The following is a 25,142-nucleotide window of genomic DNA, read 5'->3' as shown; positions in this document are numbered from 1 at the left end:
TAGGCCAGTAGGAAATGTTCCTTTCCTGGGCAAGGTGCTTGAGTGGATGGTTGCCAACCAGCTCCAAACACTCTTGGGTGAGACTATCTAGATCCATTTCTGTCAGAGTTCAGGCTGGGTTTTGGCATGGAAACATTGTATGATGACCTACATTGGGAGAGAGACAGGGGGATGTGACCTTGTTGATTCTCCTTGATTTCTTGGCAGCTTTCAATGCCATCAACTATGTTATCCTCCTGGGATGATTGTCTGAGTTGGGAGTGGGAGACACTGCACTCCTACTTCGATGGTCAGCTCCAGAAGGTGATACTTGGGGGATATTGCTTGGCCCTGTTTACTCTCCAGTATGGGGTTCCACAGAGGTTGGTTTTGTCCCCCAAGTTATTCAACATCTACATGAAACCATTGAGTGCAGTCATCCAGAGTTTTGGAGTGTGCTGTCATCAGTATGCTGATGACATGAAGCTCTATTTTTCCTTTTCACCTTCTTCAGGTGAGGCTGTGGATGTGCTAAATCGGTGCCTGGCTGTGTCAATGGACTGGATGAGGGCTAATAAACTGAAACGCAATCCAGACAAGACTGAGATGCTGTTGGTGAGTGGTTCTTCTGACCAGATGGAGGGTGCTCAACCTGTTCTGGATGGGGTTGCACTCCCCGTGAAGGAGCAAATTTGTAGCTTGGGGGTCCTCCTGGAGTCATCTTTGTCACTTGAGGCTCAAGTAGCCTCAGTGGCACGGAGTGCCTTCTACCAGCTTCGGTTGGTGGCCCAACTATGCCCCTATCTGGACAGGGATAACCTGGCTTCAGTTGTCTATGCTCTGGTAACCTCCACGTTAGATTACTGCAGTGCGCTCTATGTGGGGCTGCCTTTGAAGACAGTTCGGAAGCTGCAGCTTGTGCAAAATGTGGCAGCCAGACTGATAATGGAGACCAGAAGGTCTGAACATATAAGACCAATTCTGGCTCGCTTGCACTGGCTGCCTAAATGTTTCCGAGCCCAATTCAAACTGCTGATTTTGACCTATAAAGCCTTACATGGCTCAGGACCACAGTACCTGACAGAATGCCTCTCCTGGCATGAACCGACCTGTACACTATGCTCTGCATCTAAGGCCCTCCTCCAGGATTCTCCTCCGAGGGAGGCTCGGAGAGTGGCAACAAGGGAGAGGGCCTTTTCGGTGGTGGCTCCCCATTTATGGAATAATCTCCCTGATGAGGCCTGCCTGGTGCCAACATTGTCATGTTTTCAGTGCCAGGTTAAAACTGCCCTCTTCTCTCAGGCATCTGGCAGTGTAAAATGAGTCTCTTGATTGTCTCTGGCTGATTGTTTTCAATTGTTTTAGGTATATGTTGTTGTTGTGTGTGTTGTTTCATGCCATTATGTGAATGGTTTTTATATTTTATATAATGGATTTTAATGGTTTTTAATTTTTGTGAACTTCCCAGAGAGCTTCGGTTATGGGGTGGTATAGAAATATAATAAATGAAATGAAATAACTAACTAATCTAGTACAGAGCTGGAGATTAAATTTATTTTATTTGATTTTTTTTTCTCCCTTAGATATTTCCATGCCTATCCATGATCCCATCCTAGGCCCCCCAAAATGCACAGTATTGTATATTATAAGATTAGGAGAATCAAATCAAAGGACTATATATGCCCAGTAAAGCACATGCAAAAATGTCCACCAATATGACTAATTAAAATGAATTAGAATTTGTGGATTTCAAATTGCCATTCCTAAGAGATTGAAATGGATTAACATGGGTACAACTATTGTCTGACCTTCATAGACTTGAACAACAGCCCCCAATGATAATATTCTGCTACATTTTTACCACCAATTCTTATGTTTTTGTTTGTGTGAACAAGTCCTCCATATGTTTTGGAAATAGTAGGTGTGAGAGAGACACATCTACTTACTACACTTACTACAAAAATAGTTTTGTAGTAAGACTTAAAAAAAAAGGTAAAGGTGTCCCCAACCAGTCGTGTCCGACTCTAGGGTGCAGTGCTCATCTCCATTTCTAAGCCGAAGAGCCAGCACAGTCCAAAGACGCTTCCGTGGTCATGTGGCCAGCATGACTGAACACCGAGGTGCACGGAGTGCTGTTACCTTTCCTGCCAAAGCGGTACCTATTTATCTACTTGCAATTTCTTGCTTTCGAACTGCTAGGTTGGCAAGAGCTGGGACTGAAGACGGGAGCTCACTCCGTCACGCGGCACTCGGGTCTTGAACTGCTGACCTTCCCGTCTGCAGTTCAGTGTCTTAACCACTAAGCCACCGCAGCCCCCACACACAGTAAGACTAGTTCTGTCTAAATCTAACCTTACCTATTTATCTTGTCATTGTCTCACACACACACACACACACACACACACTATATATATATATATATATACACACACACACACACACAAAACCCCTTCATGATGATACATCTGTGAACTTGGAGTAACACAACCCACTGGGCCACTCTGGCTACCCAAGCATGTGCTAGCCCTTACCAATGCTTTGAACGTACATATATCCATGTTTTGGGTGTTGTGCAGGAGGGGGAGAGGCAGACCCTGATGAAAATATGGTTCTCTATTACTTATGATTACTGAAGGGTCATTCCACACATGACGTTTTTTCTACCCACGGTGTGTGTGCGAGATGAGGGAGGCAGGCTATATCACCATTTGCAAAGTGTGACTGGAGTTTATTTTGCCACAAGTCCCAGGCAACTATCACACTTACAGTACAATCTCATACAAGTCTAGTCAGAAGTAAGTTCCACTGCTCTCAATGGGGCTTACTCCTCCAGGTAAGTTTGTATACGACTGCAGCCTTAGTAAAAAGCAGCTCAAGGAAGCTTTCTGTGAGGTGTTACGAGTTGACGTCTTTCTTTCTTACCCCCTGGCTGGTCTCTTGTTCCTTTAAGTGTCGAAGTTTAATAGCTACAGGACAGTTGTTCGGCTGCTTGAAGGATTTCTATACGGCCGCATCCCTACACGGGCGGCACCTGCTCAATTCCCGCCACGCCACGGAGCTGTTAGTGGCGCAACGTCTGTGTCAGGGACCGCGTGCGGTGGGGAGAGAAGCGGCAACCCGAGTAAGCAGGAGCTGCTGCGGATGGCTGTGGTGAGGGGTGGTGCGGGGTGTCAGGAAAGAGCGTTCAGTTGCGCGCGCGCGCGTGTGAGGGGGACCTGTCGTCACCGCTCGCTTAGTTGCGCGCAAGTAACGCCTGTCGCTTCACGCAGGCTCGAGCCTTTCCCCGTTCGGCACGAAAAGCGGCGGCGGACGGGGGGCAGCGAGAAGAGCGCGCGCGCTGCCTAGGCGCACAGCGGCGCCACCTTCCCTGCCCGGGCTCCGGAGTGGAGGGCCGCGACAGCGCGCGAAGCCCCGCCCCGCCCTCCTCGCGAGCGTTTTTTCCGCTCTCGAGCACCCCTCCGCGGTCAGGCAGCGTTCGGGCTACGTCAGTGGGCGCGCGCGGTTTCGACTCCAGCTCTTTAAAAACGGCGTGTAAACTGAGATGCTGCCGCAGAGAGCAGCGCGCCAGCGGCGGCGGCGGCTCGGGCTACGGCAGCAGCAGGCGTCCCGCTCAGCCCGCGGCGGCGGCAGCGGCGGCACCGGGGCAGAAGCTCCTCCAGGCTCGCGGAGCGGCGGCAGCAGGAGCAGCTGTTGTGGCGCGCGCGCGCGCGGGCCCCCCAGGCACTTCGAGCTCCGGCTTCATCCAAGAGGCGCGGCGGCTCCTCTAGCTAACAGCCGACTCCGCTCCTCAGCAGATACGCTCCCCCGACCCGCCTCGCTCGCTAGACAGCTTAGGGGGCATGTCAGCGGCTGCCTCCGCTTCTACGAAAGCGACTCAGCAGCCGTCGCCGCCGTCGGCCCCAGCTCCGCCTTGGCACCATGGACACCTCCGCCGCCGCCCGCGCGCTGCTTCTCCTCGGCGTGCTCGGGTTCAGCGTGGCCGCGCCTTCCGTTCCGGGTGGCCGAGGCTCGGGCGGGAACCCGGCTGGGAAGCGTCAGCGGAGCTGCCCGGCCGCCTGTCACTGTGAGCAAGATGGGATGCTCCTGAGGGTGGACTGCTCGGACCTGGGCCTCACCGGCGTGCCCGCCAACCTCAGCGTCTTCACCTCCTACCTGTAAGTGCTTTTGGCGCGCGCGGCGGGGGGGAGGGGGTTGGCGGGCTTCCGTCTGCAGCCAAGAAATGGAGGAGAAGGTGGCGAGCGACGGGAGAGGGGAGCGAAGGGGGGAGAGAAACGGGAAGTTGCCGCCTGGCAAAAGTGACCAGGAACAGGCATTAGTCGTGGCTAGCTAAGCACTCACCTGTACCACATCATCAGCCTCTTCTGAGGTGATGGTGACCACCAGTGCGAGAACTGGACCATTTTCTGCGGAGGACGTGATGTCCTGGATTAAGATACAACCCTCTCCAGAATAAAGCATTGCTGCTTGAGACGAGGCGCATCTCCCAACCTATCCCCACACCAGCCGCCCCAAAAGGATAGACAGAGGCTTCCGCTAACAAAACCAAAAAAACAACAACACCCCAACTGGCATCATTTCTTTATAGAAGTGATGGTTTGTTTGTTGCATATGAACTTGTTCCACCGTTTTGTTTTTTAAATGTGCATGAGCTATCTTGTGGGGCTGCCAGGTGAACCTTTCAAATATTAAGGGCCTTGTAGAGTTGTGCTCTGGGTAAATGGATAAATGGGGGGATGTATTAATTTCTCCGTGATGGTCCGGAATCAAAAGGCAGATCTGTAGAATTAGGGATATCTGATAGCCTTGTATCTGCCTGTTCTGATTGCACTGCAGAAGCAGAGACCGGACATACTATCACCCAACCAGTCGAAACCAGTGATTCTACAACCAGTTTGATAAATGTGATGCCTGTCCACCACCAACATGGGGGGGGGGGGAATCCAGATGCATCATGGATCATTTCCATGGCATTTCCAAAAGATATTTAAAAATATGATTGGCTGTTGTAGCCCCCATCACAAGCTATGCCATAATGATTTCTCAAAGTTGTTAGGATTCAGCGTGTTCCATGTCTCCGTCAAAGTTGTAAGTTTCACTTCCTGAACCACATTATTTATTACAGTTGATGGGATTACTGCAAACAAAGTGTGCACTTCACTTGCTTAGCTTGTACTTCTTGTTGTATATTCAGAACTGGTAGATATCAGGGGATCATGCAGAAAGTGAAGTTCTGAAGCCTGGTTAAAATAGATGTTCTAAGTCTGTATTAAAGTCCCTGGAATTTACTTGGTAGTGGCAAAATTCCTGTCAGTGGCAAAAAGAAGACCAGGAAGCAGCTGGTCAAATGTTGGGAGTTATTATGGGCTGCTGATGTTACTTTACTTTGTATTGTATCTGTACATTGTTCTCTTGTGTAGCAACTGTAACCAAACCTGTAATGCTTTGATTTTGGACCACTGACTGTAATATTACACTGACTGACTGCATCAGTACATTACTATGTTATCAAAGTGCAGTAAATTTTGGAGAGGTGTAGCAGTCAAGTAGAATATGCATGTCAACAGTTAATTTACAGAGCCTAGGTGGATGAAGGTCCCTTCACCTTACAAAATGTTTAAATGGAAAGCACTTTCATATAGGAATTCACCTATAAACTGTAATTATCTTATTTTCATATATAAATTAACCTGTAGCCTGTAATGATATTACATGCTTTGATTGTAGTTGTTGTACGTGCATTGGGAAGTTGTGATCAGCTGTAGCACTCCCATACATATACACTGGATAATCCTTTCTTTATTCCATTATGTCTTGAGCTGGTGCTGTGTAAACAAGGTTCAGAGCCAAATCTGTGCACATGTAGGATGCATGGAATATTTAGAACAGAATTATAGCAGGATTCATAGAAATAGAATTAATTTCTTGCCTTAAGAATCTGCGTAGTGTGTCAGTTTTCAAAAATCTTACTTCAATCATCTGTATTAGAAAATGGGATATAAGCCATTTACAGGCATCATTCTGGTGTTATCTATTCAGATAGGTATAGATATTTAACAAAAATACTGTATGATTTATTGTTTATGCTCTTGCCTCATTTTTAATCACTCTATAAACTTGACTAGACCTGCTGAGTGTTATCTTTACCTTTGCTTCTCAAGGCTTTGAACTGCTCCATTTCATTTAATCTTTAACTGATCTCTATCTAGATTTAGAGAGGTAAAATAGAGCAGGTGCCTATAAAGGCAGGTAAATGCTACACTAGCATCACTGGAAAAGATGTGTCTCTGATCCAGGACAAGGTCATTTTGGGTCTACTACTCTAGAAAGGAAATTATAGTACTATATGTTCCTGATCAACTCAGTAGTAAAACAGAGAGTTGTAATAAGAGATACACATATCAAATAATTTTTTCTCTGAAAATATACATCTGACCTATAGTTTTGTATTGCATGTTTTATGTAACTGTACAGATGGTGGACAACAAAGAAACATATGAATGGAAAACATATGGCTTGCACTCACTTTTGGTATGTTCCAGTGATGCGTAAAGCACATGATTTCACAAAAGCAAATGCCTTAACAAGTGATTTTTTATTCTCCTTTGCAATTATATGGTGGTGGGTCTATATAAAATGTATTGTGTTTATTATTATATCTGTATTATATCAACGTTGTCTTCATTTTGTATACAGCAAGACTTTTAATAGTAACTAAGTTGTCATTTTCCTCTTCTGGAGAAATTCATCTTTTGTGCTGAAAAATTCAGCACTAAAACAGGAGAGAATGTTACCTTTTTGATAGCTGTAGATACTGGGCAATATCAATAAGGCAGAACTTCCATGTGAATAATTTCTCACTTCTCCAAAGTTTTGTTTCCAAATATTGCTCAACTATGCCAATACACAACAGTACAAATTAAGTAAGTAGGTATCATATTTCAGCACTGGTGACTGATTTGGCCAGGAAAAATATGCTACTTGGTTCCAATCCTATACATGCTTACCTAGGAGTAAGTCTCATTGAGCTTTCTGGGGCTTACTTCTAAAGAGACATTCATAGGATTACACTGCCAGAATACCTTTTCCAGGACTGACCACCCCCACTCTTTGATCTCCTCATGGCCATATATTCCGTTTATTAGAAAAATACATTATTTTGAATGGAGCACATCGTGTGGATTGCATTTGTATAATTTGAGCAGCCTGGTGTGGACACTTGGGTCTCTAAAGATGGTGGATTCAAGTTTTGTTTTGTCTGACACTGGATACCTACCTTCAAACTTCCCAGGTATAGCTGGGTGTGTTGTGTTAGAAAGGGCAAAAATAATTGGACATGGTGGAGACCATATTACTCAAGAGGCTCATGACAAAATAAATCTCAACTCAGTAAAGTATGAGAACTTGATACCTGAGCCCCACTTAAACCCTCTTGATATGTGAGAACTGTTCTTCCACGCCAGGAGGGGATGCTGCAACACTATCTTGTGAATTTTAATCCATTAACATTCATCCAATTTAAACTACATTAGAGAAGTGTGCAATCTCCATTGGTATAGGTTTTGACATGATACAGTGGGCTAGAGGTTTGTTGGTGTACTTTTATAATAATATGATTTTGTGAGAAAATTCCATTTTTGGTCAAACTGAACTGACAAGGTAATAACAGGTCTTTTTATTGTCATGACATCAGGATTTGTTGTTTAAATATTAGGTGAAATGTTATGATTACCACCCTTTTTTTTCTGTCATTGTTGACAAACCTTTGAAACATTGTTATGTATATCAGTCCCTATATTAATTCTTGTGTAATGAAATGTCTCTTTTCATTTAAGACCAATATCATTTTGTTTTACTGAGGATAAGTTCTAGAGCTAACAATGGTATTTAGAAATATAATAATTTATTGTTTATAGATCTAACATAAACCAAAACTTCAGAAAAATATTAGAACTAAACAAAGTTTCATTTCATATTTTATTAACCAATTAACACTATTACCTTAGAATTTCATTCTAAGAATCCCTAATTGTAAACAGGGTAAGCCAAACTTATCCTTCAGTTGTATTCTCTTAATGTATTGCACACCACAGTTTGTCAAAGACAGGTAGATGAAGGAAACATTCAAAGTCTGTCCTAGGTAGTCTGCTTTGATGGCAAAAGTACTCAACCTGTATTCCTCAAAGTTGGGATTTCAGGTATTTCACCAGGCAACTACCATCTGCCTGTTTAGCTTCTGATGGGTACCTGATGGTTAAATGAATATAAACCACATCATTCATTCCCTTATGTGCCTTACACTCTGATGGTAAGCACATTTACTTTAAAGTAAGTTTTTATTTCTTTACAAGTTATTTGAAAGTAAGTATGTTAGGACTGAAGGCTTATAGATTGTTCATATGCATGTTTACCCAGAAGTAAACATGCCTTGGATCAACTTATCATTGCCATTGGAGCCAACTGGTTGAAGGGTAGTGTGTGTGTGTGTGTGTGTGTGTATACACACACACACACACACAGATACAGAATATATATACACACACATACACACATTAAGGGCACAATCCTGTGCATATTATTTAGAGAGAGAGAGATGTTCAATAAAATGCTGCCTGTTGTCAGACTTTTTTCTGCATAAACATGCATGCATAAGTAAATAATGTAGGCCTCACTAAGTTTGATGAGATTTACTCCCAAGTAAGTACAATATGATTTGAGCATTAATTAGATAAGACTGATAAACCAGAACTGTGCTGTGAAAAACTAGAGGACAGAGAAAAGGTGAAGGTATGAATTGTGCCTTTTAATGTTTTTAATGTTTAAAAGTGGCTTTCTAGCAATTAGTTTCTGTAATAGGTGGAAAGCTCACTCCAATGTGTGTGTGTGTGTTCTGAAGAATTCAAATGCATTATATGTCTTGGAGGTCAGGAGATATACTACAGCACTCTTCCCCAACCTCATGCCTTCCAGATGTTTTGCCTACAGCTCCCATTATCTTTTGCCATTGACCATGTTGGCCGGGGCAGATGGGAGTTGTAATCCAACACAGCTGGAGGGCACCAGGTTGGGGAAGCCTGTGCTACAGGAGTATCTGCATTACTTTAGTTGTCCTGCAAAAATCTTAAGTGATCCAGTCACACCACCCTTTTCTATTTGCACTAAGTTGCCTGATTTAAACTGAACTTTGACTAATTATGTGGTGTCATAGCTCTATTACATTTGCTACTTCTCACTGATGGCTGAAAGACACTAATTAGGCTGGTTGCTCAAGCACCTAAAAATGTGGTGCTGGTGCCACAGAATGTAAAATATTTTTCTAGGACTGGTGCTCGAAGATACAATTTTTACATCTGTCAATAAGAAACAGTATATATACACATATTCCCATAACGTTTCAGCAGTTGGCGACCCGAATATATCTGTAAGCAACTTTTTCAGAAGTTGTCATTATTTTGGTTCCTACACCAGCTTGTCTGTCTGCTATCAGGTGTAGGGATGGGTGAGAATTTCATTCAGTTCAGGTTTTTTTTATTACAACTTACCAAAATTTGCATATTTTTCATAAATGAGGTAGAAAGAACTTGACATTAAAAAAAAAAGCAAATATAGGAGAAAGCAAAACTAATGGATTGGTCGTCCAGGCAGAGGACTGTGAGTGCTTAGCTCTTAAAAGTATGGGTTTGAATCCTTGTGTATTCAACTGTGCTTGTGATGTGGAATTGGGTTTGCCACCTATTTTTTCTGACAGGCTCCTCATCTTTAACAGCTAAATGGCAGATAAGTACAACATTGTCCTCTCCATTCTGGAAATAGTGGTACCTATTGGATCTGGCCAGTACAAATGGGTGAGAATTTTGTTTGGTGCTTTTTTTATATATATAAGAACTTAACATCATTCGCACATAAACAGGATGGAAAGAACTTGAGAGTTATAAAAATCTAATGTGGGGAAAGTGAAAATGACAGTTTCATCCATCCCTACTCAGGTGTTTCAATTAACACTAAACACATGCACTGGTATCTGTCTGAAATGTTGTTGGCTCAGTTCAGACATAAAAATTAGCCCACCAATTAAACAAATGTGGTTGCCCCTCTCAGTTATTTGGCCCTTAGAATTGAGCTTCACTCTCCAATGAAACTTAAGTCAATATCAGAGCCATGTTCTGCATCCAATATTTACATGGGCTTAGAGTGGATAATCCAGAGTACTGTTTACCTTTAACACTGAAAATTTTGTCTGATTCCCTGAGGTTCTTAGGCTGCAATCCTAAACACATGCCAAACCATGATTAAGGAAGTATAGTTATGGTTTGGTAGGAAGTCTGAATTGACAAACCATGGCTTGTGTTTCTGGTTTTGAGAAACAAGAATCAGAAACCATGATTTAAATAGGCTTGCAAACCATGATTTGTGCTAACTGTAGCCCTGTTCAGACATTAATTTAACACACCTATGGTGCAGGCAGAGTCTGCCATCATGATACTTCCCACCCAGACTACATTTAGAGCTGTCGCTCCGCCTTCAGAGGTTGTTGCACCATGGAGATGGGAGTGAACTTATCAGCCTAAGTACTGAGAAGATGAAAAACAAAAGCAGCTCTAAATCATAGTTTCCCTATTGTACATCTGGAACCTTAACCTATGTTTTGGGATCTAAAGTGTGGCTAACACAAATCATGATTTGGCATGATGTCTGAACTGAGTTACAACATTATCTATGCCAGTGGTGTTGAACTTCTTTCAGCCCAAGGGTTGAATTCAATTTCAGAGAAGGTCTCGGGAGCTGCGTTCCAGTGATGGGTGGGGATGAAGGCAAAAGGGGGCTGTGCCAAAGGTGTTGGGCATAAATTACCAGCAAATTTAAGCTTAACACTCTTACTGCCAGTCACTAAGCCTTAAGATAGGCATTTCAACCTTTTAGAATAGAGGAAAAACCGCACAAAAGCCGTGACACCATCAAATGCTCCGTGGTTGGGCAAAGAGGTTATGTGTCTTCATTCACATATAAAGGGAGGGAGGCCAAAGTGTTAGACTGGGAAACAGTGTCGAGGCAATGAACCGCTATGAGGTAAGAAATGGGAAGGTTTCGCTCCTGATACAGGAGCACACCTTTTGATAACAAAAATTATCCGGCCACTATCACTCCCTTGAATTGGGCAGACATACATATGTTTAAACAAACGTGGCTGCCCCTGTCACAGTTATTTGGCCCCTAGAACTGAGCTTCAGTCTCCAATGAAACGTGAGTCAATATTAGAGTCATGTTCTGGACCCAATATTTATGGAGGCTTAGGGATTCACTACACAAGGCTTTTTATTTTGCCATTAACTGGGGCTTCTGGTTCTGCAATCTAAGTGAGATAAAGATCAGCTCTTTACACAGGTAAGTTCTCCGCAGCCTCGGGGCAGAAGCAAGCAGCGAGTCAGTGGGTCTCCCGAGGGATTCAAGTATGGGGGTGGCTTTGTTGCTGTCAGCTGTTTACATGGGGAGGCATCTTCTTCTTCCTCCCCGGCCAGCTCCACGCTCGCTTTGAGCATCTCCTAGCCCAGCCAAGAAAACTCCTCCCAGTCCAGGTCAAGAGGCAGACACGCTGGAGGGGGGGGGGGCAGTTGTGATTTTCCTGCTCCGCCCAATGGCTTCTTCCTGGCCTGAGTTATAGCAGGAACTGCACATTTACACACAGCTATTAAAGTGGATTTGCATTGAAATAGTGGATTATCTCAGGGTTGGGGTTTTTTTGTGGGATAAAGATCAAAGACAGCTGGATGTGCTATGGAGGTTGTCGGTGTCATTTAAATGACCTGCAGACTTCCGTGAGTGACCATTCACAAGTGTACTATAAATGCCTTGTGTGAAGACAACCATAGAGTGGATAATCCAGAGTACTGTTTACCTTTAAAACTGAAAACGTTGTCTGATTCCCTGAGGTTCTTAGGCTGCAATCCTAAACGCACCCACTTCTAAATAAATGTGCTTAGCACTGAACAATTAGTCAATTAAATATTAAAATAATCTGATAGTTTAGATATCTCTGGATGTGTGTTACATTACAGCTTCTGTTTTTTCTGATATATGGTGTTTCCAAACAAAAAGCTCCTAGTGCTACCAATCAAAAGTCATTGGGCATCTATTCCATCTTTTCCTCCTTGATGGATTTTTTTTTTTCTGGTAAGGAAAGACAGTTCAGGCTGTGGGAAAACACAATAAAGTTACAAATGGAAAACAATGTCAGCTGGATCCCCAGTAAAAAATTCAGTGTTTGTAGGCAGGGTGAATGCAGGATAAAAGGCTTGTCTGCAAGCAACCATATTGTATCAGCATCCAAACTGTTAGCATCATCCAGCTAAAATGTAAGCATTTCTTAGTCCCACTGATTTTAATGGGACGCCTGTATACATGCATGAAATCAGTTAGACTTATATGTGCTTAACTTTAGCTGGATCATGCTCTGTGTTTTTGTGCTATTGCCAGATAGCTATGTCATAAAAGTAATAAAAACTACAGAGTCACTGACTAGACAGTTTGTTCCTGAACTCCAGTTCATATACAAACACATATCTTTTTGTTTGCATTTACATTTATTTTTTGTTTGCATTTACATACGATATATACAAAAGGTGCTTTAAAGTGTGATGGTTTCCTATTTATCTTAGGCCTGATAGCCCTCAGAATACACTTGGTTCCTATTGATTTATAGTGAATTCCGCACACCGTCTGATTGAGATTAATCTGGGAGCTTCTGTCTTTAATTACAAATATGATCTTTTTTATCAGTAGGTCGTAGTAAAATCTAAGCCAGGATCTGCAAGTCCTTTACACATGGAATTTCCATTAGGTTCTGCAACAGTCCTCTGCCATAGCAAAGCCTTATCTCCGTTCAGTGAAAGAGTAGATAACAGATTCTGGGAAGAAAATTCTTGAAATCTTAAATATATTGCTTCTGGCAGAACCAAAATGCAATTTCCATAATGTCTATTCTTGTTGTTTCTAACCATGTACTACAAAAAGCAAACAAACAAACCCAGTTCTTACACACAAATTCTGTCTTTTATAGTTTATAGAAGTAAACTATTCTATAAATTATAAAAGACAGAAACAGTTAGTAAATAGTGTAATCCTGTGCTTGCCTACTGAGAAGTGACTCCCACTGAGTTTAGTGGGGTCTTCTCCCCGGTAATTGAGATTCCAACCTAAGGCTTCTAATGCATAATATTGTAATCTATTATGTTATGCCTTTATAAAGGCAACTTTATTAAGTCTTTGACTTCATACACCTTCTGTGCCCAAGTAGTCAGGAATAACCCCTTAAGAATTCAGTGAAACAACATGAACGATATCCCAGAGTGACTGCAGCCTACAACTGACCTCTCCCAAACAGCCTCATTTGCTCTTTGCATACGCATGTTGTTAATAATTTGAGAGTATATATGTGTGTGTGTGTGTGTGTGTGTATGTATATGTATATGTATATATGTATTTATATCCCATTTACGTGTGATATATATTTACCCAAACTTTGTTTTTATTATTGCCAGTGCCCATTCTTCAGTACTGTTTAAGGGAAGCCCCACTTTAGAGCAGGGGTCCCCAACCCCCAGGCCATGGACTGGTACCGGTCCATGGCCTGTTAGGAACCAGGCTGTAGGGGTGTGCAAACCCCCCTTACCTTGGGTCCGCTGGGGTCCGCAGGGGAGGGAGGCGATTTGTCCCTACCCCCCAGAATCCTCGCCGGCCCCGGCCAGCTCCACTCCACAGCAAGTCCGCAGAGCTGCCAGCCAGCTCCAGCCACTGGTGGACTTCCGGCCGCTGGGATGCAAATGGCACTGGTCCCTGGTGCCAAAAAGGTTGGGGACCACTGCTTTAGAGAACTCCCTCCTGAGCTTTTAATATATTGAGTTGAGCAATGCTTTTAACTAGAGCATAGGCAAAGCCTATAGCTTACATCAGGGATGGAGTACCTCAGACCCATGGGCCAAATCCAGCCTTCTAGGATTGCCCCGGTGGCCATGCCTCCTTTCTCTGGCCCTACCCCCTTTCCCTACACCACTGCTGTTTGCTAGTTTCCTGGCTTTTGTGCAGTCCCCCCACCCCATTCTTAAAGGTTGAAATGCTTAGTTAGCGGCAGTAAAAGCTTTAAGCTACAACTTGCTGGTAGTTTTTGTTTTTGTATTTTTGGCCCCACCCCTTTTGCCTTTAGCCCACCCACCCCCACCCCCATCACTGGAATGCAGCCCCAAGAGCTCCTCTGAAGCTGAATTCAGCCTTTGAGCTGAAAGAGGTTCCCCATCCCTGGCTTACATGGAGATGCCTTAATAGTTTTTTTCACTGCCCATAAAAATATGTGTTCCCTTTTTTGTGTTAGTTTGAACTTTTCTTAGATGAAAGTAGATGTTATGCTTTGAATAAATCATATCTGTGTTGCATAAAGACAAAATATGCATGCCCATTTCTGATGTGCAGTCTAGCTATGGCACTAAAGGAAGCAGGGGAGAGGGGGAGTTTTACATGTTCTCGAAGGTTCACATATTGCCTCGTTCGAGATTTTAAAAAGCAGTTATCCTTTAATAACACTTTTTAAAAGACTGTTACTAAAAAGTAGATTGCTCTATGGTTCAAGCATGCATTAATAGAATGCAGGTATAAATATAAATTCAAAGATATATTCTGTAATGTAGAGACAATTCAGACTAAGAAACAGAGGGGGGAAATTTGGAACTCCTTGACTCAGTCTGCATGATCATCACTGTCCACCATGGTTTGTTTAAGCCACGGTGAGTGCAGCATGTGCTGGTCAGTTTTTGAATATTCAAGCCGCAGCCATGGCTTCTGTTGTCGTCCGAACTTGGCAACTGTGAGTCATGCAGGGGTTAAATATGGTCTGTTTTTGGGTTATGTGCGGGTCCCTAGGTTCAAACAATATGACAAACCACAGCCGTGGCTTGAATATTCAAAATGACCACTGGCACACACTGCAGCCCACCATGGCTTATTTAAGCCATGGTGGGCTGTTCAGTCATGCAAACCAGCCCATAATTTACCAGTGTATAGGTGGAAGTTAGGGATTCTCCCCTCTAGTTATCATCCTGATCTGTACACTGTTTTGGCAATTTTACAGTTAATTTCATTATACTGATTAATAAATATTCTTATAAATATTTAGATATTCGTAATGTAACGTCTCAATTATGTAACATCTTGATCATGGCGGATAGTTCAGAGGATAGCATTATAACAATATTAAACACATCTATTTTCCTTTGCTTTAAATGGTAAAATAGAAATAAGTATAAATTCGCATATTTAAAAATATGTTACCTTAATCTTGTACTTTATTAAAACATAACCCAAACCCTTCACTTTCTCTGCTTGCTAAATCTGCATATGTTGTTCTTTAAGGGGAGGGATTGAAAAGACACTTGCACACGCACAATGCTCCTTTTTGTGGTGACTGCTCTGTGGAAATGATATGTAAGGGGGGAGAGGAAACTCTCTTCAAACTAGTAAAATACAAGGATCTGGCAGAGTGAAGGTACCTTCAGTTTAGCTTAGTATCTGGAGTGCAGAGGACAATTGGCTTGACAGAGAGAGTCTGCCTCCAGCTGAGAACACATGCATGGAGGTGACCTTCCCTAGTCAACATGCCAGCTGAGATTAGACTTTCTTCAAGTGTTCCCTTGTTAACTCAGCCTTTTCTCCAGTGCAGTTTGTCTTTTAAATGCTTATTATTAAACTCGCAACCCAGGTCTGGAGCAACTGAAAATGCTTTCTTTCTGAACTCTCTATGGCTCACATCCATTCTTGTTTAAGACTGTGACAGTAATCATTTCCACTCTGAGCAATGGGATTTACATACAAGTGAACTTGTAACGTAGGATTATTATTTTTTTGCAGGCATTTAAAATGCTGCAGCTAATGCCATTTATGCTTCCTTGTCAGATAATTGAAGTCATAACTTATCTAATTGCTGAGATCCCAAGACCAGTCTTAGTATTGCAAAACAGAACAGAACTTTTTTTTTGGGGGGGGGGTGATTATTGTAAGTTGGAGAACTTAATTTACAGTACTGATAATGAAACACGTATATCATGATGCTTAACCCTTTCAGTAACAGTGAAATAGCTTTAAGAGGCAGAGGACCAGGTCTGTAACTCAACTGTGCCAAACAGATCTGTGGGGTGGGTGCTACACAAATGGCCCCCATCTCCAGTAAACTTCAGCCACCTCTGGGTGCAAGAGAGACTGCACACCCCAGCAGCCATGCAACAAGTGCCATTGCTTTGGTGATTGTGGGAGCAGTAGTTAAGATGACCATGTATCTATGACCAATGTGTCTATTTTAAATAGGCCTAATATTGGATGGAAAACAAAGAAAGAAAGGTTCCTCCTGTGCAAGCACCGGGTCATTACTGACCCCTAGAGGGATGCCGCTTGTGCTGGCGTTTTCATGGCAGACTATACCGGGGTGGTTTGCCATTGCCTTCCCCAGTCGTGACTACCTTTCCCCCAAGCTGGGTACTCATTTTACCGACCTCATACAACCCATGTAAATTAGCATGTGAAAATTGTATGCAAACATGTATACTCCTCTGTTCTCTTTATTGGTGATGCATTTCCTCTTCTTTGGTGATTTTTTAGTAGCCACCTTACCCCTGATTCCAGGTATATGTGCTGTTCACTGTCTGAATCCAGGACATTTTCTTCAGGGTGGCTGTTAAACCACTCTGAACAACCCAACAACAAACCATGGGTTCTCAAGATGGCTTGTTCGAGAAAAATAAGCCACACTGCATGGTTAACAAGCCACCCTACAGAAAATGTCCTGGGTTCAGATAACACACAAACCCACAGTTCAACAAACTACCCACCATTCAACAACAACCCACACTCAACCACTGAGTGTGGATTAGCATGTTGTACGAACCCAATAATGGAGAGCAACTTTCTGCAGAGAAGAGGCTCCTGTATTTGTGGAGACTATCCCCGTGATTGAGAACCCTGATTTTGCAGTGATCTCTATCACATGAAGAACCTCCATGGATACAGCAGCCTCTCCTCTTCAGAAATTCACACCCTCCACAAATACAGGCTATGGAAACATGTGTGGGGCTACAGCATCCCTTTCCTCACATGTTAACTTTACCTGTTTAAAATGCCTGAATAGGGCTAGAGTCTTTTGCTCCACTGTGTACATTAGCATGCAGAGAAACTTTAGTGTGTCTTGGCAAATGATTATATACAGAAAGCAAGTGTCAGCTTTTTTGTGTGAACCAACCCAGATACTTATAACTGACAGAGAATATTCAGCTATCTGTTGTGGCTCAGTGTCCCTTCTGTCACACAAGAGTCACAGAAATTCAATTAGTGGCTTTTGATATGTTAGAGGGAAAACAAGCAATATGTCCTTAATGCTTTGCATCTTCTCTCCCACCACCTTGTTGCTAGCCAGAGATGACTTTGGCTAGAGGTTCTCTCTTATCTTCCCTTACCTCTCATTACCTCTTTACTATCTTTAAAGTCCTGCCCCTCATGGCCTTGGATATGCATAACCCAGAGACTGCCTTTCCCCATGTGTGTCCATTGTTAAGTCCTGCTTTGAGTGCCCTGCTTTGCATGCCGGGCACTCGTGTGTGTCTGAAAACTGGGCTTTCTTGGTGGAACAACTTCCTAGAAAAATTGTTTCTTAAAAAAAACACCTAAATTTAGCCAGGAGTCTTCCCATTTTAGAGACTGAAAGAAGTTGTAAGAAAAATATAGATAAGGCTTAGATAATCCACTAGCCTTAGTTCTTGGGAGTTCTGAGTGTCATTGTAGATATGGAGAAAAAAATTCATCCATCCATATAAAAATCAATCTCATCCACTAGTTGTTTTTGGTTTGGTGTATCCAACTTAGTTGGAGCATTGACATTTAGCCAATTTAGTGACTGTAAAAGACCCCAAAGTGAAAAAGGAATGTAAATCTCTTTCACTACATGTTAAAAATATCTTTTACTATTTACTGTTTTCCTCTAAGACCTATCCGCTGCCTAGAGACCACTCAGGAATATTTTAAAGGGTTCTATTAAATTATTATTGGACGGGCAGAAATTTTATACCAAATGGCATGTGCCATGGATAAAAAACAATAGTTATCTATTTTTGTGCTCCTATGACTTTTTATGGTGAAGGACACCAAAAAGCAGTGTTGGGTGCATATCCTCAATATGGATTAAATTTTAGTGCCTTCTTAGGAGTCTACTTTTATTATCACTGATATAAAAATATTCACATTTAGAGTGTAAAGTGTATTATAAGATTTATCCCATTCATCAACAGCCCTATAAGGTAGTCATTTATCTCACTGTGCAGTAGAGAAACTTAGACTGAGATAGTGGGGCTGTTCAGACATCACACTAAGCCATGATGGTTAGGGAATTTGCACAAACCACGGTGATGTAGCGTGTCATGTGGGGGGAGAAAAACCCATTAACCATGGTGTTGAAACCACCCTGGTTAATCACCTCCCTGCAGCTGGGTTAGCCCCAGTGGCTAACCATTATGTGTGTTGTGCTGCCTGGTGGTTAAAATGCACACCGGGTGGTGTACAGGCCGCAACCGTAGAGACCTAGAGAGTCCAGCATTTCTGGCAATGCTTTAGCCAGTGCAGAATTTCTCTAAGGTCGCTGGTGCATCACGATGGATGGAGCAGCCAGCGCATGCATTTTCATGGCGCAAGGGCCACTGGGATCACTGGTGCTGGTAGCAGAAGGGTGGTTACAGTAACTACGGAAGGGTGTGGTTATGGGAACCATGCGGTGCCGTGTGGTTCCCAGTTACGTGACGGACAGCATGCTGTGATTACCCTAACCACCCTCCCCCTGTGCATGTCTGAACAGGCCCAGTGAGTTGCCCAGTGTACCCAATGAGCTCATGGTTGAATGTACAATTTGAACCCAGCTTTGCCATGTGCATCTCATGGCAGCACCTTGTCTGGTGAACAACAATGAATTAGATCCTAATCATATGACCTTTTGAGCCCATGACAGCTGCAGTTTCAGTCCATACTTGCTTCAGCTTGCCACAGGCTGCATCAGTCATGTCTGAATTTAGCTTTTGGCAGACAACTGCAAATGATCCTGCTGGGTTGGTGGTGTTTCAAAAGCCAAATTTAGGAATCACACGATCAGACCAGCTTTTGGTAGCACAACTGGAAGCCAGCATGGCCTTGTAGAAGTCTACATCTGTAACAGGCTGAAAATGTTTAGAGACTTGTTTCTGGATCAGCCTTTATTTTTCCTTTTCCCACAGGTGTTTATATTTTCCAGATATATCTTGGCTTTGGCATACACTTCTAGGTATTCCTGTTTCTTTATCATCTCTCCTTACTAGATATATTCATAGGCATTGTGATTAATCTTTTATACCAAAATGATGTATTGATCAATATGAGTCATAAAGGTGTGCATCAAATATCATTTTCCAAAGTTACACCGTAGATTTGTTGTTAACTTCTCTAACATAATAAAACTGCACTGCATTATTTGTTTTATAGTTCAGACAGTTCATCAGGCCACCTTCAATTGATTAACATTAAATCAACAACTAGATCTTCTTTCTGTCTTTCTCTAGCAGGATTAATGGATTTGGGCATGATTGGGACATCTAGCAGTAAAAGCTCTTCCTGAGAAAGCTAGGAAGCTTGACTAATTCCCAGCAGAGCTGGCTTCATAGAATTTTATTTCAAACTTTAAAGTTTGATGGAAGTTAAAGGTAATGATTTCATACTGATATCTTTGAATATGGCATACAAAAATACCAAATCAAATCTGGAGTGCAAAATCTACCTTTTTAGTTATGAATATGAACAACAAACATATATATCATTTTTATATTTTTATATAAGAGCTCCGGCTATTGGGCAGTATAGAAATAAATAAATAAATAAATAAATAAAATATTTATTTGATGCAAAAGTCTTACCTGTTATTTAGAAACTTTTTTTTAAAAATGCTGTATATTATAAGTATTTGAGACATTAAATACTTGTTAGACAATGCAATGGCAGAGAGACAGACATCATTCATAACAGTTGATGTTTTAATAAGGAAAATGAGCTGTTGATAATTTTCCTGTAATAAGGTAATTTTCTTGAAACAAGACTACCAATTTTCACCAGCAAAGCAAACTATTATGTTTCCCTCTGTTCAGATTACTTCAAAATCAGTATTCAGGAAAGCAAACAGAAAAGAAAAAAAAGATGGAAAAAAATATTTTCAGCCTGTCTGACAAGACTACATAAAAAGATGGTGATCAAAGGGTCTTAAGTACATGTTACTGGTGTGACAAACAACATTTTTGTCCCTTTATTAGATTTATTTTTCTTCTGAAAACTGCAGTGACCAGTGTATAGATTGTGAAAGAAGACTGGCAGGGTTGTATTCTTTGATTCCTAATTAACACCTTCAGTCTCAAAGGAGAACTAACAGAAATACCATAAAATGTTGCAGCTGCATTGTTATTCCGCTTGGTTGGTTTGTTAAAAGTCGGCTGGGCACTGGCAGCTGCAATAAAGGGAAAGCTCAATGGATGTTTTGTATTGTGCCCACTGAAGTGAAAGAAGGCAACCATTTTATTTTCAAATGGGCAGCTGCATAGTGAGGTTTAAATAGATCTAAATATAAGATCTACTGTTAATGTATAGTAATTGACAATAAATAAAGGAGCAGCATAGCCAACCTGCATCTATTATGTCTATAGCACACAAATTTTAGGAAAACCTTCCGTGAGGAAACAAACTCTTTTGCCAAACTTAGTGAACAGGAAAAGTTGTGAGTGAAACACATTAACAGTATTATAGGGATGAATCAAAACTGAGTTTTTTGAAACAGCTAACAAAACCACATATTAAAAGATAACATTTGTTCTTGGCAGGTGAAAGACGCTTTCTGTTTTTAATATTGTGACTGGTGCTATCACCCATTTTATTAAAAATAGATTCTTTTTTTCCCCTTAACTGAATAATTTGACACATTATTTTCATTCTTCATCTTGGAATTCTTATTATACCATAGCAGTGAAATAAAAAAAACACACATTTAAACTCTGGTCAGATAAGTTGCACACACATTCAGAAAATGCAGTTAGGGAAATATGGAAATCTAGATGTTTCATCAAGGGGTTCTTTCCTTCTTTTTGTGCACAATGGCTGAACTAAAGAACTTCACTGGCTGTGTAAGAACCATTGTTCCAGCCACAGCACTTGTTAGTAACAGAGTCCAGACTGGCCGTGGGAAATACCTACATATTTGACATAGTCCCTATTTTGCAGAGAAAAGGGGTGGAATAGAAAGTATGGAGATTTTACTGCTGCATTCTAATTGGCCATGATCCGCCTAATTTGCTTTATTCAAGAAGATAAATTAATTTTCCTATTGTCTGGATAAAAGTAATTAGCAAGCCACTACTTTCATGTTTTGAAAAGGGCATAGAACGGGAGAGCAGAAATTGTAATCGTGGGAGCAAAGTAGAACCTTTTAGCTCTTCGGAGAACATAGTTAGTTCAAAATAAGATGCTTGACACAGGAGAGGCTCTAGCTAAAGATGGTATTCCAAATTGTGATGAATAACATTATGCAACTAAAACAAGGCTTCTTTAGAGCAATCCATTCTAATCTGTTTTAATAACTTTAGGTTAAAAGAATCCCTTTCAGAGTCTAATTCTCCTAAATTCAGTTCACAGGTCTTATTAGATTTTGCCAAATATCAGTCGTTGAGATGAGGTTCATGTGCTATTTTATTTTACAAACATGCTTGTTTCATAGCATTTATTTATAGTCATTATATCTAAACGCTCTGTAATTAAATAAGATGGAGAAATAAGCTTAATTATTTTATTTTATTTTTTTGTCTTAGCCAAATTGACTCCATTTTGATTTTTATGTTTCCATTTGCTGCTGGCTACCTCTGTTCTTTTACAGTTAACTGTATAGTCCTAGGTTGTCAGGTAATTTTATGTTCTTAATGGCTAGGCCTACCTAGGTTAGTGTGCAGGTGAGCTGTCTGTTTTATAGGGGAACAGGAAGAGGTCTGAGGTGAAAACAAGAGGGGAGAACTCAGAGATATGGAAGTGAGAGAAGATACTCATTCCTCTTTAGCCCTATGAACGTTCCTTCCTTTATTTCCTGCTTCCCCTTAACCTCCTTCCATTTCGCAAGACTCTGCATTCCCCCTTCTTCATTTTACCTTTTTTTCTTTTTCCTCTTATCTCATTATCTTGACCAAATCATGTGTGTGTGTGTGTGTGTGTGTGTTGTGGTGGGGATGCACTTACTCCCCCTCTTATTCCTATAACCCCTTGCAGAATGCCAGGAAAGAGGCGGATGCTGAACTTGGTCTTCAATTTGGCCACAACATCATTGATTTTACAATCACTATATGATCAACTATATCAACTATATGATATGAGATCGGTATGGGGTGGCGGGAATGACATCTCTCTCTACTGAGCTTTAACCAAGGAATTGGTCTGGCTATCCAGCCACAACTGTCCTTCTGGACCCATGGCTCAAACCTGAGTCATCTGCCTATAATGAAGTCCTATGCCAGCCATAGGGTTATATGAAGATAAGTTTCATCCAGCCCTTTCCAGCCACATCATGTGATAGCCAGGGAATCTCACCTTGAAGTCTCACCTTGAGGTCTCACCTTGAAATCTCATAGTAGCTGGGAGTACCCTAAGCCAACACAAGTTCTTTCCCTCAAAGTCACACAATGGCCAGGAACTGTCCCCAGCTATTATTTATTATTATTTATTTATTTAAAACATTTGTATCCTGCCCTATATCATTAAGATCTCAGGGTGGCGTACAGATAAAATCAATTTAAACAGTATAAAACAATAAATAATTTAAAGACCTAAAAGCGTTGTTGTTGTTCAGTCGTTAAGTCGTGTCCGACTCTTCGTGACCCCATGGACCATAGCACGCCAGGCCTTCCTATCCTACGGTCTTTCCCGGAGTGTGCTCAAATTCATATTCATTGCATCCGTGATGCTATCTAGCCATTTCATCCTCTGCCATCCCCTTCTCCTTTTGCCTTCAGTCTTTCCCAGCATCAGGGTCTTTTCTAGGGAGTTTTCTCTTCGCATTAGGTGGCCAAAATATTTGAGCTTCAGCTTCAGTATCTGTCCTTCCAGTGAGCAGTCAGGGTTGATTTCCTTTAGGATTGACTGATTCGACCTCCTTGCAGTCCAGGGAACTCGTAAGAGTCTTCTCCAGCACCACAGTTAGAAAGCATCAATTCTTCGGCGCTCAGCCTTCCTTATAGTCCAGCTCTCACAGCCATACATTGCTACTGGGAAAACCATAGCTTTGATTATATGAACCTTTGTTGGCAAGGTGATGTCTCTGCTTCTTACTATGCTGTCTAGGTTGGCCATAGCTTTCCTCCCAAGGAGCAAGCGTCTTTTCATTTCATGGCTACAGTCACCGTCTGCGGTGATCTTGGAGCCCAAGAAAATAAAATCTGTCACTGCTTCCATTTCTTCCCCTTCTATATGCCAGGAAGTGATGGGGCCAGATGCCATGATCTTCGTTTTTTTAATGTTGAGTTTCAAACCAGCTTTTGCACTCTCCACTTTCACCCTCAACATGAGGCTCTTTAGATCCTCTTCGCTTTCTGCCATTAGGGTGGTATCGTCTGCGTATCTGAGGTTGTTGATAATTCTCCTGGCAATCTTAATTCTGACCTGTGATTCATCCAGCCCGGCATTTCTCATGATGTACTCTGCATATAAGTTAAATAAGCAGGGCGACAATATACAGCCTTGTCATACTCCTTTCCCAATTTTGAACCAGTCGGTTGTTCCATGTCCAGTTCTTACTGTTGCTTCTTGTCCCTTGTACAGGTTTCTCAGGAAACAGGTAAGGTGGTCTGGTACTCCCATCTCTTTCAGAATTTGCCACAGTTTGTTGTGATCCACACAATCAAAGGCTTTAGCATAGTCAATGAAGCAGAAATAGACTTTTTTCTGGAATTCTCTTGCTTTCCCCATGATCCAGCGAATGTTGGCGATCTGATCTCTAGTTCCTCTGCCTCTTCGAAACCCAGCTTGTACTTCTGGTAGTTCTCAGTTCACATGCTGCTGAAGCCTAGCTTGTAGGTTTTTGAGCATCACCTTGCTGGCATGTGAAATGAGCGCAATTGTACAGTAGTTTGAACACTCTTTGGCATTGCCCTTCTTTGGAATTGGAATGTAAACTGACCTTTTCCAGTCTTGTGGCCACTGTTGAGTGTTCCAAATTTGTTGGCGTATTGAGTGCAGCACTTTAACAGCATCATCTTTTAGGATTTTAAACAGCTCGGCTGGAATACTGTCATCTCCGCTAGCTTTGTTGTTAGTAATGCTTCCTAAGGCCCACTTGACTTCACTCTCTAGAATGTCGGGCTCAAGTTCCATGACCGCACTATCATGGCTATCAGGGACATTAAGATCTTTCCTGTATAGTGTATTCTTTCCACCTCTTCTTAATCTCATCTGCTTCTGTTAGGTCCCTGCCTTCTTTGTCCTTTATCATGCCTGTCTTTGCACAAAATGTTCCCTTGATATCTCCGATTTTCTTGAAAAGATCTCTAGTCTTTCCCATTCTATTGTTTTCCTCGATTTCTTTGCATTGTTCATTTAAGAAGGCCTTCTTGTCTCTCCTTGCTATTCTCTGGAACTCTGCTTTCAGTTGGATATATCTTCCCCTTTCTCCCTTGCTTTTCGCTTGCTTTCTTTCCTCAGCTACTTCTAAAGCCTCATCAGACAGCCACTTGGCTTTCTTGCATTTCTTTTTCTTTGGGATGGATTGAGTTGCTGCCTCCTGAACAATGTTACGGACCTCCGTCCATAGTTCCTCAGGCACTCTGTCTATCAGGTCTAATGCCTTAAATCTATTACTCACCTCCACTGTATATTCATAAGGGATATGATTTAGGTCATACCTGAACGGTTTAGTGGTTTTCCCTATGTTCTTCAATTTAAGCCAAAATTTTGCAAGCAGCAGCTCATGATCCACAGTCAGCTCCAGGTCTTGTTTCTACTGACTGTATGGAGCTTCTCCATCTTTGGCTGCAAAGGACATAATCAATCTGATTCCGATATTGACCATCTGGTGATGTCCATGTGTAGAGTCGCCTCTTGTGCTG

General features: G+C 42.0%; 1 protein-coding gene across 3 annotated transcripts in view; it reads left to right on the top strand.

Annotated features, from left to right (window-relative positions):
- Positions 1–3,525: 3,525 nt before the first annotated feature.
- Positions 3,526–25,142, top strand: part of LGR5 (leucine rich repeat containing G protein-coupled receptor 5) — a 115,975-nt gene continuing 94,358 nt past the window's right edge. The window contains exons 1-2 of one of the 3 annotated variants that reach the window (XM_084811802.1): positions 3,526–4,133; positions 6,451–6,507. In XM_084811802.1, coding sequence (XP_084667928.1) covers positions 3,898–4,133; positions 6,451–6,507 — 293 coding nt within the window. In that variant the 5' untranslated portion in view covers positions 3,526–3,897. The remainder of the gene's footprint in view (positions 4,134–6,450; positions 6,508–25,142) is intronic. The other 2 variants (XM_084811804.1, XM_084811803.1) reach the window with 2 other exon arrangements.

The sequence above is a fragment of the Heloderma suspectum genome, chromosome 7 (assembly GCF_057233095.1).
Source record: "Heloderma suspectum isolate Gila_16-S chromosome 7, 16-S_ref, whole genome shotgun sequence".
In the NCBI taxonomy this organism is placed as follows: domain Eukaryota; kingdom Metazoa; phylum Chordata; class Lepidosauria; order Squamata; family Helodermatidae; genus Heloderma; species Heloderma suspectum.
The sequence above is the reverse complement of the archived record's forward strand: the minus strand, read 5'-3'. Positions and strand labels throughout refer to the sequence as shown.